The sequence below is a fragment of the Furipterus horrens genome, unplaced genomic scaffold (genome assembly GCF_987537825.1).
Source record: "Furipterus horrens unplaced genomic scaffold, mFurHor1.1.pri manual_scaffold_7, whole genome shotgun sequence".
NCBI lineage: Eukaryota > Metazoa > Chordata > Mammalia > Chiroptera > Furipteridae > Furipterus > Furipterus horrens.
In genome coordinates this window covers 27784095-27797537 of record NW_028327177.1, presented here as the reverse complement: position 1 = coordinate 27797537, position 13443 = coordinate 27784095, and the positions used below count along the sequence as shown (strand labels likewise).

Below are 13443 nucleotides of genomic sequence, written 5' to 3'. Positions count from 1 at the left end.
TTTTTCAGTATCTATTGATATGATCATGTAATTTTTGTCTTTCATTTTGTTTATGTGACGTGTCACATTCATTGATTTGTGAATACTGTACCATCCTTTCATCCCTGGGACAAATCTCACTTGATCATGGTGTATGATCTTTTCAATGTATTGCTGGATCTGGTTTGCTAGTCTTTTGTTGAGGATTTTAGCATCTATGTTCATCAGAGATATTGGCCTGTAATTTTCTTTCTTTGTTGTGTCTTTATAATACCATAAAAGTCTTAGAGGAAAACATAGGCAGGAAAATTTTAGCTATCTCACACAGCAATATTTTTTTGCAAACGTATCTCCTCAGGCAGGGAAAAAAGGAAAAAAAACAAATGGGACTACATCAAATTGAAAAGCTTCTGCATGGCTAAAGAAACCATCAAAATGAAAAGGGAAACGACTGTATGGGAGAACATATTTGCCAATAATACATCAGACAAGGGTTTAATCTACAAAATATATGAAGAACTCATACAGTTCAACACCAGGAAGACAAAACAAGCCGATTAAAAAATGGGCAAAGTACCTGAACAGACACTTCTCTAAGGAGGACATACAGAGGACCCATAGACATATGAAAAGATTCTCAATATCACTAGCCATCAGAGAGATGCAAATTAAAACCATAATGAGATTCCACCTCACACCTGCCAAAATGGCTGTCACTAATAAATCAACAGCAAGTGCTGGTGAGGACGTGGAGAAAAGGGAACCTAGTGCACCGTTGGTGGGAATGCAGACTGGTTGCAGCCATTGTGGAAAGCAGTATGGAGTTTCCTCCAAAAATTAAAAGTGGAACTCCCTTCTGCCCCAGCAATTCCACTGCTGGGAATATACCCTAAGAATCCCGAAACACCAGTTCAAAAGAATTTATGCACCTCTATGTCCTTAACAGTGCTATTTACAATAGCCAAGATTTAGAAGTAGCCTAAGTGCCCATAAATAGATGAATGGATCAAAAAACTGTGGGACATTTACACAGTGGAGTACTACATGGTAGAAAAAAAGAAGGAATTCCTGCCTTTTGTGACATCATGGATGGAACTGGACACTGTTGTGCTAAGTGAAATAAGTCAGTTGCCCTGGTGGGTGTTGCTCAGTGGATTGAGTGCTAACTTGTGAACCAAAGAATCACCGGTTGGATTCACAGTCAGGACACATGCCTCGGTTGCAGGCCAGGTCCCCCGTTGGGGGCACACGAGAGGCAACCACACATTGATGTTTCTCTCCCTCTCTTTCTCTCTCCCTTCCTCTTTCTCTAAAAATAAATAAATAAAATCTTTAAAAAAAAGTAAGTCAGTTAGTGAAAGACAGATATAATGTGATCTCATTTATAAGAGGAATCTAATGAACAAAATAAACTAATGAGCAAAATAGAACCAGAGGCAGGGAATCAGGGAATAGACTGACAGCAGTAAGAGGGGAACAGGGAGGTGGGGACTGATTGAAGGAAGGTGAAAGGATTAGTCAAAGAGCATATATAAAGGACCATGGACATGGACAACAGTGTGGGGATTGATTATGGAAATGGGGGGTGGGCTGGTTGGCGGGGGTGAAGGGGAAATAGTGGACAAATGTAGTAGCATAAGCAATAAAACATTAAAAGAGGAAGTCCAGCAAACAAAGATATAAAGAAGAAATACTCATTCAGACAGGTAGGAGGGGCGGAGCCGATGCAGAGAGGATGTGGTGTGGTGGCAGCAGCAGGCCAGCAGAAAGCTCAGTTACATGTTTTAAAAAGTCAGGAGAGACACCTGGGGAGCATTCCTCGCTCTTCACCGGAGCTCGAAGCTCGAGGTCCCAGCACCAGGGAAAATCAAGCTTTATTGCTTCTGACTGTGCAGACCAGTGGGGGTTGGGGCAGAGGAAGAAACTGCCAGTCTCTCAGCAGAGTCCTCTTGTTTAAAGGGCCCCCACGGTCTTAGAACGTCCGCAGAACCACCCACTCTGGGAATGAAGACCAGGGCAGCAGCTAGAGGGGTATCAATTTGGTGCAGAAATTGGAGAGGTGCCTGGAAAAGGTGCGAGTGCCAGGCAGGTGGCATTGTTCCCTCTCAGACCCTTCTGCCACATACAGCGCCACAACGTGGTGAAACAGGTCGCCCTGTACTGACAAATCCCTAAGGCTCCGCCCCTTACAACGTAACAGGAGTGACAGCTCTACCTGGGACGCAAAGGGAAACAAACACAGGAGCCTGTCAGAATGAGGAGACAGAGAAGTAGAGCCCAAAAGGGGGAACAGATCAAGGTTCCAGTGGGAGAACTAAGCGACAAGGAGATAGCCAACCTAACAGATGAGGAGATAGACAACAGATGCAGAATTCAAAACACTGGTGATAAAGATGCTCACAGGCTTGACAAATATGCTTGAGTATGGCAAATGCATAAGGGAAGAAGTGAAGACTCTGCTAAGTGAAACAAAGGAAAATCCACACAAAACCAATGGTGAAGGGAAGGAAACCGGGGTTCAAATCAATGATTTGGAACATAAGGAAGAAAAAAACAGTCAACCAGTGCAGAATGAGGAAACAAAAATTGAAAAAAATGAGGAAAACTTCCCAAATTTTGTGAAGGAGATGGACATACAGGTCCAGGAAGCACGGAGGGTCCTGGGCAAGCTGTACCCAGAGGGAACCACACCAGAACACATCATGACTGAGATACCAAAGGTGAAAGATAAAGACAGAGTCCTGGGGGCAGCAAGAGAGAGCCGGAGAGAGAGGCGGAGAGTTGCCTACAGGGAAGTACCTATAGGACTATAAGCTGATTTCTCAGAGGACACTTTGCAGGCAGGACGGGACTGGCAAGCAGTTTTCAATGTGATGAAAGGCAACCTGCAACCAGGATTACTCTGTTCAGCAAGGCTGTCATTTGGAATGGAAGGGCAGATGAAGTGCTTCCCAGACTAGGTGAAGCTAAAGGAGCTCATCATCACCAAGCCATTATTATATGAAATGTCAAAGGGACTTACTTAAGAAAAAGAAGATTAAAACTATGAACACTAAATGACAACAAACTCACAACTATCAACAACTGAATCTAAAAAATAAAAACAAAATCCAACTAAGCAAATCATAATAGGAACAGAATCCTAGGTATGGGGATCATTTGGAGGGTTATCAGCTGGTAGGGGGAAGAGGGAGAAAATGTGATATGGTGCAGGGATTAAGAAGCATAATTGACTGATACAAAATAGACAGGGGGAAGTTAAGAATAATACAGGAAAGGGTGAAGTGAAAGAGCTTATAGGCACGACCCATGGACATGAACTAAGGGGGATGGGACTGCTGGAGGAAGGGGGCTACTGGGAAGAAGGGAGCAAAGAGGAAAAAAATTTGAACTACTGTAGTAACATAATAAAATATACTTAAAAAAGAAACATTAAAAGAGGAAAAAAATAAAAGGAGAATTGACAATTTAGCTAAACATCATAGGAGTGAGCCAGAAAGGAAAGGTTGTTTTAGGCTGAACTGTGTGAGCAGAGGCAAAGCAGGTGCCGTATTTCCAGACTAGAGCCACGTATTCTTATAGAGACTGGTAGAAATTAGAATCCAATGCATAAAATATTTTATTTGTATTGCTGAGGTTTTAAGGCTAGCCTGAAGGGTAAGAAGGAAGTATAGGAAACTGATGTAAATAGATTTGGATACTAGAAAGTTTACTCTTAACAGAATGGATGATAGAGAAGTAAGACTAATGTCAGGGACCATTTGAAAAAAAATTTTAGTTTGAATTTTTTTTTTTATTCTATAGAGATATAATTGACATATATCACTTTTAGCTGTAGAATATAATGATTTAGTTGTATATATTGTAAAATGATCATCACTGTAAGTTTAGTTAACATCCATCACCAATATAGTTTTAAATCTTTTCCTTTATAATAACGTTCAAGATTTACTCTCTTAGCAACTTTCAAATATACAGTACAGTATTATTAACTGTAGTAATCATTGTACATCACATCTCATGACTTATTTATTTTATAACTAGAAGTTTATATATTTTGATTCCATTTATCCATTTTGTCTACACCAGTCTCCCCTCACCCCCAACCTCTGGCAGCCACTTATCTGTTCACTTCATATATGAGTTTGGGTTTTATTTTTTTTGGCGGGGTGGCGGGAGATTGTCTTGTTTTGTTTAGATTCCATATTTTACTTAGTAAATGTCTCAAGGTACATCCATGTTGTTGCAGATGGCAAGATTGCTTTCTTTTATGGTTGAATAATATTCTATTGTATTATAAATTCTTCATTGGTTATTTTCTAAATGATGCAATTATTACCAAGTACACCATAGCTATCCCTGAAGGTTAAGTAGTGTTCTAGCAGCTTAAGTAAATGAGACATTTATTTGATTGATACCAAGCACCTTCAAAGAATCTGACTTTTAATTTTAGTTTTATTATATACAGTAATTCCCTCAGTTATCATGGGATTACATTCTAGATCCCCCCACGATAGATGAAAACCCACCAAGTAGGAACCTTACACTTATTTTAGTATTTATATATATTTTAAGGCTTTATAAACCCTTCCCACACACTTATAAACTGTTCCCAGTCCCTTATAAACCTTTCCCACTCCCTTATTAACCTTTTCCACATTTTTATAAACACTACTTATGTTCTTAAACATATTCTACACTCTTAAACCTATGTAACTTAACAACATACGTATACAGTACCGCAAAATCCCATGATATAGTGAAAAATCTGCAATAAATAATTAAATATAATATTTTTAAAAATCCCACGATACAGTGAGGCCGCGATAAGTGAACCGCGATATAGAGAGGGACTACTGTAACTTTAAAAATTAAATATAAATATACTTTTTTCTAAGTTCAAAAATAAGTTACATTTAAAAGATAAACTAACAAATACCCATAATCTTTTTTTAAAGTATATTTTATTGATTATGTTGTTACAATAGTTCCAATATTTTTCCCCTTGTCTCCCCTCGGCCCAAAACCCCTTTCCCCCAGCAGTCCCACCTCCTTAGTTCATGTCCATGGGTCATGCATATAAGTTCCTTGGCTTCACCCATTCCTATATTATTAATTAGTTAATTAATTAACTTTTTATAACAATAAAAAAATAACAATTTCCCCCTCTCAGACTATCGTCGTCGTCGGCAGCCGTCCGTCTCGAGAGACGATGGTGTAGCTTCCCAAGAGTCCATCTGCACCGCCGAGAATGGCTGTGCAGTCCAACTCGGGAGTGACATGGTAGTATCTGTCTCCTCCCGTGTTGAATCGACATCTTGCGATGACACTGAAGCTACAGAGCCTGGGCAGGGTAATATGGAGGGTCCGCTGTTGCCCATGCAGCAGACCCCCCCTCTCTTCGCAGCTGAAGGGTCCAAGGGAAAGACGGAGTCGATACAGCTTGGGTTCAGGTGCGCCGCAGGAGTTGCCAGTGTTGACTACAACGTCAAACCGCCTTAGGGACTCCGGCTCCGGATTTTCTGTCGGGGTTTACTCCCTTAGCCTTTCCCCTGAAGAGGTATGCCGCAAGGCAGCGGAGGTTTTTTGGAGTCAGAGTTTTCCTTCTCTGATGTACCCTGACTGGAAGATCGAACCAGCGACACTTAGCTCGCAGGCCGACGCTCAATCCACTGAGCTAAACCAGCCAGGGCATCTCAGACTATAGACCCTTTATAATCTTATAAAGGACAATGGTCGAAGGTCTCATGTTCCTCTAGCTGCTTCAAGCTGGACATGGTCGTCATCCTTCCTACTCTTGGGTCCAGAAATCGCTAATAAGAGGGGCAAGGATCTTGCAGACTCCAAGTCAGTTGGCTGTCCCCGGGCAACGGTGTGCTTGGTTTAACAGGCTGGCATCCTTGTTGTATTAGAAAATCCTGAAACCCTAATTCAAGAGAACTTATGCACCCCTATGTTCATAGCAGCCCTGTTTACAATAGCTAAGTGCTGGAAACAGCCAAGGTGCCTGTCTGTGGATGAGTGGATCAAAAAACTGTGGTACATCTACACAATGGAATACTATGTAGCAGAAAGAAAGAAGGAACTCCTGCCATTTGCGACAACATGGATGGAATTAGAGAGAATTATGCTTAGTGAAATAAGCCAGGCAAAGAAAGCAAAATACCATATGATATCACCCAATACAGGAAACTAAAGAGCAACACAAACAAACGAACTAAATAGGCAAAGACTAGAATAGTAGTCAGTAGGGGGGAGGCGGGAGGGAGAGAAGGGGGATAAGTAAGGGAAGGGTCAGGTCAAGGAACATATATGAATGACTCATGGACATGGACAACGGGGAGGGATATAATTGTGGGAGAAGGGATGGGCTGGGAGGGGGGAGCAATGGGGGAAAAATGGGACAACTGTAATTGAATAACAAAAAATAAAATTAAAAAAAAAAGAAAGAAAGAAAGAAAATCACTCGGGTAATGAGATCATAGGCTTATGCCCTCTGGTTCAATTTTGTTCATTTGTTTGTGTTGTTCATTAGTCTCCTGTATTAGATGGTATCATGTGGTATTTTTCTTTCATTGCCTGGCTTATTTCACTAAGCATAATTCTCTCTAGTTCCATCCATGTTGTTGCAAATGATAGAAGTTCCTTCTTTCTTTCTCTACATAGTACTCCATTGTGTAAATATACCACAATTTTTTGACCCACTCATCTACAGATGGGTATTTAGGTTGTTTCCAGCATTTGGCTGTTATAAATAGTGCTTCTATGAACAGAGGGGTGAATAGATTCTTTTGATTTGGTGTTTCAAGATTTTTCGGATATAATCCTAGCAGTGGAATTGCTGGTTCAAAGGCAGTTCCGTTTTTAGTTTCTTGCGGAAATTTCATACTGTTTTCCATAGTGGCTGCACCAGTCTGCATTCCCACCAGCAGTGCAGTAGGGTTCCCGTTTCTCCACATCCTTACCAGCACTTGTTGTTTGTTAATTTTTTGATGATGGCCATTCTGACTGGTGTAAAGTGGTATCTCATTGTGGTTTTTATTTGCATCTCCCTGATGGCTAGTGATGTTGAGCATTCTTTCATATGCTTTGGACCCTCTGTATGTCCTCTTTGGAGAAGTGTTTGTTCAGGTCCTTTGCTCATTTTTCAATTATTTAATTGGGTTGTCTGTCTTCTTGGTGTTGAGTTGTGTAAGTTCTTTATATATTTTGGAGATCAATCCCTGTCTGAGGTATCATTGGCAAATATATTTTCCCATATGGTTGGTTCCCTTTTCATCTTGCTGATGTTTTCTTTTGCTGAGCGGAAACTCTTTAGTTTGATGTAGTCCCATTTGTTTATTCTTTCCTTTATTTCCCTTGCCTTAGGAGATATATCAGTGAAAATGTTGCTACGTGGGATATCTGAAATTTTACTGCCTATATTTTCCTCTAGGACTTTTATGGTATCACGGCTTACATTTAAGTCTTTGATCCATCTTGAGTTTATTCTGGTGTGCGGTGTAAGTTGGTGGTCTAGTTTTATTTTTTTGCATGTGTCCAGTTCTCCCAGCACCATTTGTTGAAGAGGCTCTTTTCACTCCATTTTATGTTCCTTTCCCCTTTGTCAAATATTAGTTGACCATATAGACCTGGGTTTATTTCTGGGCTCTCTGTTCTTTTCCATTGATCTATGTCTGTTCTTATGCCAGTACCAGACTGTTTTGATTACCGTGGCCTTGTAGTATAGTTCTGTATCAGGTTTTGTGACTCCTCCTTCTGTGTTCTTCTTCCTCAAGATTGCTGTGGCTATTCGGGCTCTTCTTTGTTTCCATATAAGTTTTTGAAGTATTTGTTCTAGGTCTGTGAAATATGTCATTGGTATCTTAATAGGGATTGTGTTGAATCTGTAAATTGCTTTGGGTAGTATGGACATTTTAATGATATTGATTCTCCCCATCCATGAACATAATACCCATAATCTTATTCAGAGTTATAAATAACATTGGGGAAAATATCTTCATAAGTAAATCTTTGCACTTTTTAAAAATTATCCATTTAGAACATATTTTTAGAAGTGTAATTATTAGCTCCAGGCATGCATTTCAATACATTTTAAGGCCCTTGTTCTACTGACAGTTTGTTTCTAGAATTTTATACAGTTTACATATGCTTTCATCAGCATTTTATATTAGTACTATTTTACTACAGTTCAGCATATCTCAAAAATATACTTTCAAAAGGCCTTTTATCTGCTATTTTAGTTTTATATTTTCTTTAAAATGGATAATTCAGAGAATATTACAGTTGAATCCTATGACCTTATCATCCAGCTTTAATAATTATTAACTCATGAATAATCACCTTTACTTAAAAATGTGTTAGGTGAAAAATGTCAATATTCAGTAATGTTGAAATGTGAAAAATGGAGGAACTCATATACTACTCCTGTGATTGAAAACTGATACATTTGGTACTATCTAATAAAAGTGAAAATGGTTATGTCCTATGATGCCAAAATCCCGCTTTTTGATACAGCTGTGCTCTTACAGTCTCATTTGTATGAGCTGAAGGAGTCATGTATAAGTCTATTGTTGCAGTATTCATTGTAGTAATATAAAATTGATGACCACCTAAGTAACAGTCTAATGAAGTGGATAATTAAAACATGCTAAGTGCTGGAAACTGCCTAAGTGCCCATCTGTAGATGAGTGGATTAAAAAACCATGGTACATTTACACAATGGAGTACTATGCAGCAGAAAGAAAGAAGGAACTCCTACCACTTGCGACAACATGGATGGAACTAGAGAGAATTATGCTTAGTGAAATAAGCCAGGCAATGAAAGACAAATACCATGTGATATCACCTAATACAGGAGACTAAGAAACAACACAAACAAATGAGCAAAACTGAACAAGGAACAGAAGGAGAGAAGGGCGATACATAAAGGAAGGGTTTAATCAAAGGACATTTATAAATGACTCATGGACGTGGACAACGGGGTGGGATATGACTGTGGGAGAAGGGGTGGGCTGGGTGGGATGGAGCAATGGGGGGTAAATAGGACAACTATAATTGAAAAACAATAATTAAAAAATAAAATAAAACATGGCATATTTTTATGTATAATACTTTATTTTTAAAACGTATGTAATAGGTCTTAATATGGTTGTCTCAAAATTTTATTTATTCAAAAAATTAGTTTCCCAAGGATATATGCAGTATCTATGTATATTTTTCCAAAACTACCCTTTAAATAAATAAGTGGTGTATAGTAAGTAATTTGAAGGATTATTTCAATATCATAATAATGGTTGACTCTGGGAGGACTGGGCAGTTGTTTTATAGTCAGGGGATTTTAGCTTTATCTGTAATAGTATATCTCTTTTTTTTTTAAATAAAAGCAAATATAAAATATTACCAGTAATTATTGGCTATATTGAGAATATGGATGTTGTTTTATTTATAACTTCTGGTGCTTTATAGTTATTAATTAGGAAAATTTTATAAAAAGAGTCACTAAAGCTTTATTTATTTTGGGATCATGGGATCTTGATTGGGCAAGAATAGGACACATGTGGAGCTAGGGTGCAGCTGAAATTTGAAGGTATATTTACTACCAGAAGGTAGAAGGATGGAAGCAGAACAATGGGAGGCTAATAAAAATAAATACTGCCTGTTTTGATGTTTTTGACTGGGGTAGCCATACTTCCAGAAAAATGGAGGGTATCACTCATCTTTTATTCTTTACCCAGTATCTCTTTATGCCTGACATGTAGCACCTATATTAGCAATCATTCAACAAATGTTTATGGAAGGTCTGTTGAATACCATGTCAGATATTTAGAATACAGCTGTGCAGAAGTCATATAAGAGCCTTGCTCTCTTGTTAGAAAGGGTTTTTGTTTGGCCTTTTACTCTATTTTTATCTGTGGGAACTCAGAGAGTCAGCTAATGAAAGAAATATTTGTCTGTTTGTTTGTTGTTGGCTATTGTCAATACCATGGCTTTCATTAATCTCATCTTCCACGTAGTATGCTTGAATTCAGTGTCACACTATGAAGCACATAATTTTTCTCTAATTATTTATTACATATTGATTTTGATCCTGAATTTGGTTGTCTCAGTGCTTGGTTATACTCCAGCTTTATAGATAATAGACAGGAAATTCAAGAGATTATGGAATTATTAAATGTTAGAGCATAAAGGGGTTTTCCAATAGACTTTTTCACCCTTTTACTGTGTGAATGAGGAAATCTAAATAGTCAGAACTTACATTATGCTGAACGTTTCTCATCTAGGTCTTACATACTATTTCCTACTTGGATTGGTCTAAATATCATTTTGACTAAATGTTTAATGTGATAGCAGGTACTCTAATTGTGATGTTTTCCACAGTATATCTGATATTTTCATTTTCTCATTATCAGCTTTGTTGTGCTTTTACTTAGACTAAGTAACAACTTGTAAGATATTTTGCCTTTCCCCCTCTAGCTCGATTATATTACGTAGTTATATAATGTACCTGTGTTGTCATTGAAATATTTATTCATAATCTAAATAATATTAAATACTATGAGTTGGGTGAGACTTACGGCTGGATCTGTAGAAGTGTGGCCGTTGTGGAGTTGGGGGTGACCGCAGACTCCACTGCAGCCTGACCAAGCGCCTCCAGTTCTCCGCTTGATGCAGCTGTGTCACTGTAGCCTCTGTGCCCCAAGCTGCAGTTTCCTTCTCAGTTTGTGGCTAAGTCCCAGCATTGGATGATTGTTTTCTATCCCATTCAGCATTGATCTTTGATCCTGCAACAAACTTAAAAATACCTATGCATCTTTTTTTTGCCAAAAATCTGACAAGATTGTATTGGGCGTCATCAGTGGTAACATCAGACTTTATTTCAGTGAATAAAGATGAAACAGCTGCTTTATTGTTCAGCTCAGCATTCATGCATTCAGTATAGGATCATAATGTTTTCCAGCTTTCTCTAACTGTAGATATTTTTCTGTGCTTTCTAAATATGCTGTAGGTATCACTTAGTCAGACAAAATAGACTTTCAGCAATTCTCAAAAACATATTGGACTGTATATTAACATGCATAATCAGTTTATAGAACTGTGCTTCTTAAAATATCATTTAATAAGAACTTTTAATTTTCTACTAACAGTAATTTTCTTTTTTCTTTTTTGTTTTTATTTCTTTTTTATTGAATTTATTGGGGTGACCTAACATTAATTTTCAAAGTTAATTTTAGTTTTGATGTGCTTTTATGTTATCTTTATACTTCTTACTAAAATTTATGCTTATTTTTAAGTTCTCTTGGTTTTCACACAGAATTGTAATTTATAATTTAAAGTGTCTTTCTGTTTGTGTGTGTGTGTGAGAGAGAGAGGAGAGAGAGGATGGGAGAGATTAATTGGTTGTTGGATTTATTAAATGATGTAATAAACTAATAAACAAAATGGAAACAGAGGCATACATATATGGAATAGACTGACAGCTGTCAGAGGGGAGAATGGAGGAGGATTCTGGATGAAAGAAGGTGAAGGAATTAGAACTTATATGTGTAACTCATGGGCATGGACAACAGTGTGGTGATGGCCAGAGGGAACGGGGAGCAAAAGCGGCAGGGGGGAGATGGCTATATCTGTAATAGTGTAAACAATAAAAATCATAGTAATAAAACCCCAACTTGTTAAGGACTTTCCTCAATGACCCTATGTTAAAACTTCACTCCTTATGAAGTAGTAAATAATTCCGTTTTCATTTGACTCTCTCTAGCAGCCTGTGATAGCTGTTCCTCTTGTTATGCCAATTAGCAGAAGGAAAGAAGATGAGACATCTGTTGGAAGTGCGCCCTTGGCAAAGCAACAGTCATATCAGGCCTCTGAATATGCCAGCAGCCCTGTAAAAACAAAAACAATAACAGGTATGTGTCAAGAACTCTAAAGGGTCTGTGATTTTACCCAACCTCCAAGGTAACAAATTATCAAATTATCTGGGCCACAGTTTCATGAACACTTAACAGAGACAGGAGGCTCCTGGAAAGGAGACAAAGGACTTTATTATTTACAGCATTAGGAGTAACAAAAGGGGTAGCATTTTCTTGTGACTCTGCCCTAAGCATAATTTACTTGGTGTATCACGAAGAGGGGCCAGGTAATACCTGTATGCAGTGGTTTACATTACAGGAGAGGGACCCTCGATTGAAGGAACCTACTGGGTAGAAAGCGTGCCTGCCGTTTTCTCTAGAGGGATGCATTTTGTGTACCTTCCAAGACTGAGAGTAAACATGCCCATGACTCTGGAGGAGGATATAATATTTCTGTCTTCTGAGGCTGTATGCTGTACAAATACCTCAGAAACACAATTAGAAACAAAGACACTCATCACCTCTACTTTTAAGACATGCAAAAACACAAGAGACCCTTGTAGAATTGTCTCCCGGTAGTATGTTCCTTTTTAACGTGAATTATTGCAAATGACAGTACATATTAATCTTCTTTCCTTCCCCTTCTCTCACTTTCTCAGCTAGGCTGTCCGTGCAAATATAAAACATACATTGTCTTCCATAAAACATTTTTAAATTTATTTTGCGTAATGAGAAAAGCACTATATGATTTCATTTTAATTGTTTTTCTTCTTAATTTCTAATGTTTGTCATGATGGACCACCTATCTTTAGGTGATTTGGTATTTTTCCTTAGATACTCATCATCATTTTATATAACTCATATTACCAATCATATTGAAAAAAGTTTTATATTTCCAGTAAATCAAAACCCACTTATTGAATGTCTAAAATGGGCAAGACTGTTGTGATATTGAGGGTAGAAATATTAATAAGACATGATGCTTGCCCTTAAGGAAATTAAAATATTATTGTATGCGTAAGGAAGTTCAAACTAATATTTGTGGTTTAGAGAAAAAGTTAATATTATTTTCTTCACATTTAACAACAGCAACTATGCTAATATACATATTTGTGGAGTTTTATATATAACTATTATTCTGTGCTCTGTTACTTTCCTAAAACAAGATGCTGCGTTTATTTTATAGAATTATTATATATAACTATTATTCTGTGCTCTGTTACTTTCCTAAAACAAGATGCTGTGTTTATTTTATAGAATTATTATATTTTTCACCTGTCAGTACCCACAGACTTTTACTCTGTTGAGATTTCCTTTATTAATTGATAAAAACACCTATGCTTAGTTATTGTATTATAGGAAGATTATCTGTAACTTGTTTTGAATTTTTAATATAAAATTAGATATTTTTTTCCTTTAGTTACTATGCTACATTTTAGATTTTAGATCTCATTAATTGGTGATTTACTTAAAGACTTATAAATATCACCTCTAAATAAAATAAAAGTCTATCTGCACCCCGAGAATGGCTGTGCAGTCCGACTCGGGAATGACACGGTATCTGTCTCCTCCCGTGTTGAATCGACATCTTGCGATGACGCTGGAGTGTCCT

The 13443-nt window shown here is 37.7% G+C and overlaps 1 protein-coding gene across 1 annotated transcript in view; it reads left to right on the top strand.

The window, feature by feature from the left end:
* The window catches only part of VPS13B (vacuolar protein sorting 13 homolog B), a 714607-nt gene that overhangs the window by 262584 nt on the left and 438580 nt on the right, over positions 1–13443 (top strand). The window contains exon 21 of the mRNA XM_090283521.1: positions 11741–11888. Within this exon, the coding sequence (XP_090139647.1) occupies positions 11741–11888 (148 nt within the window). The remainder of the gene's footprint in view (positions 1–11740; positions 11889–13443) is intronic.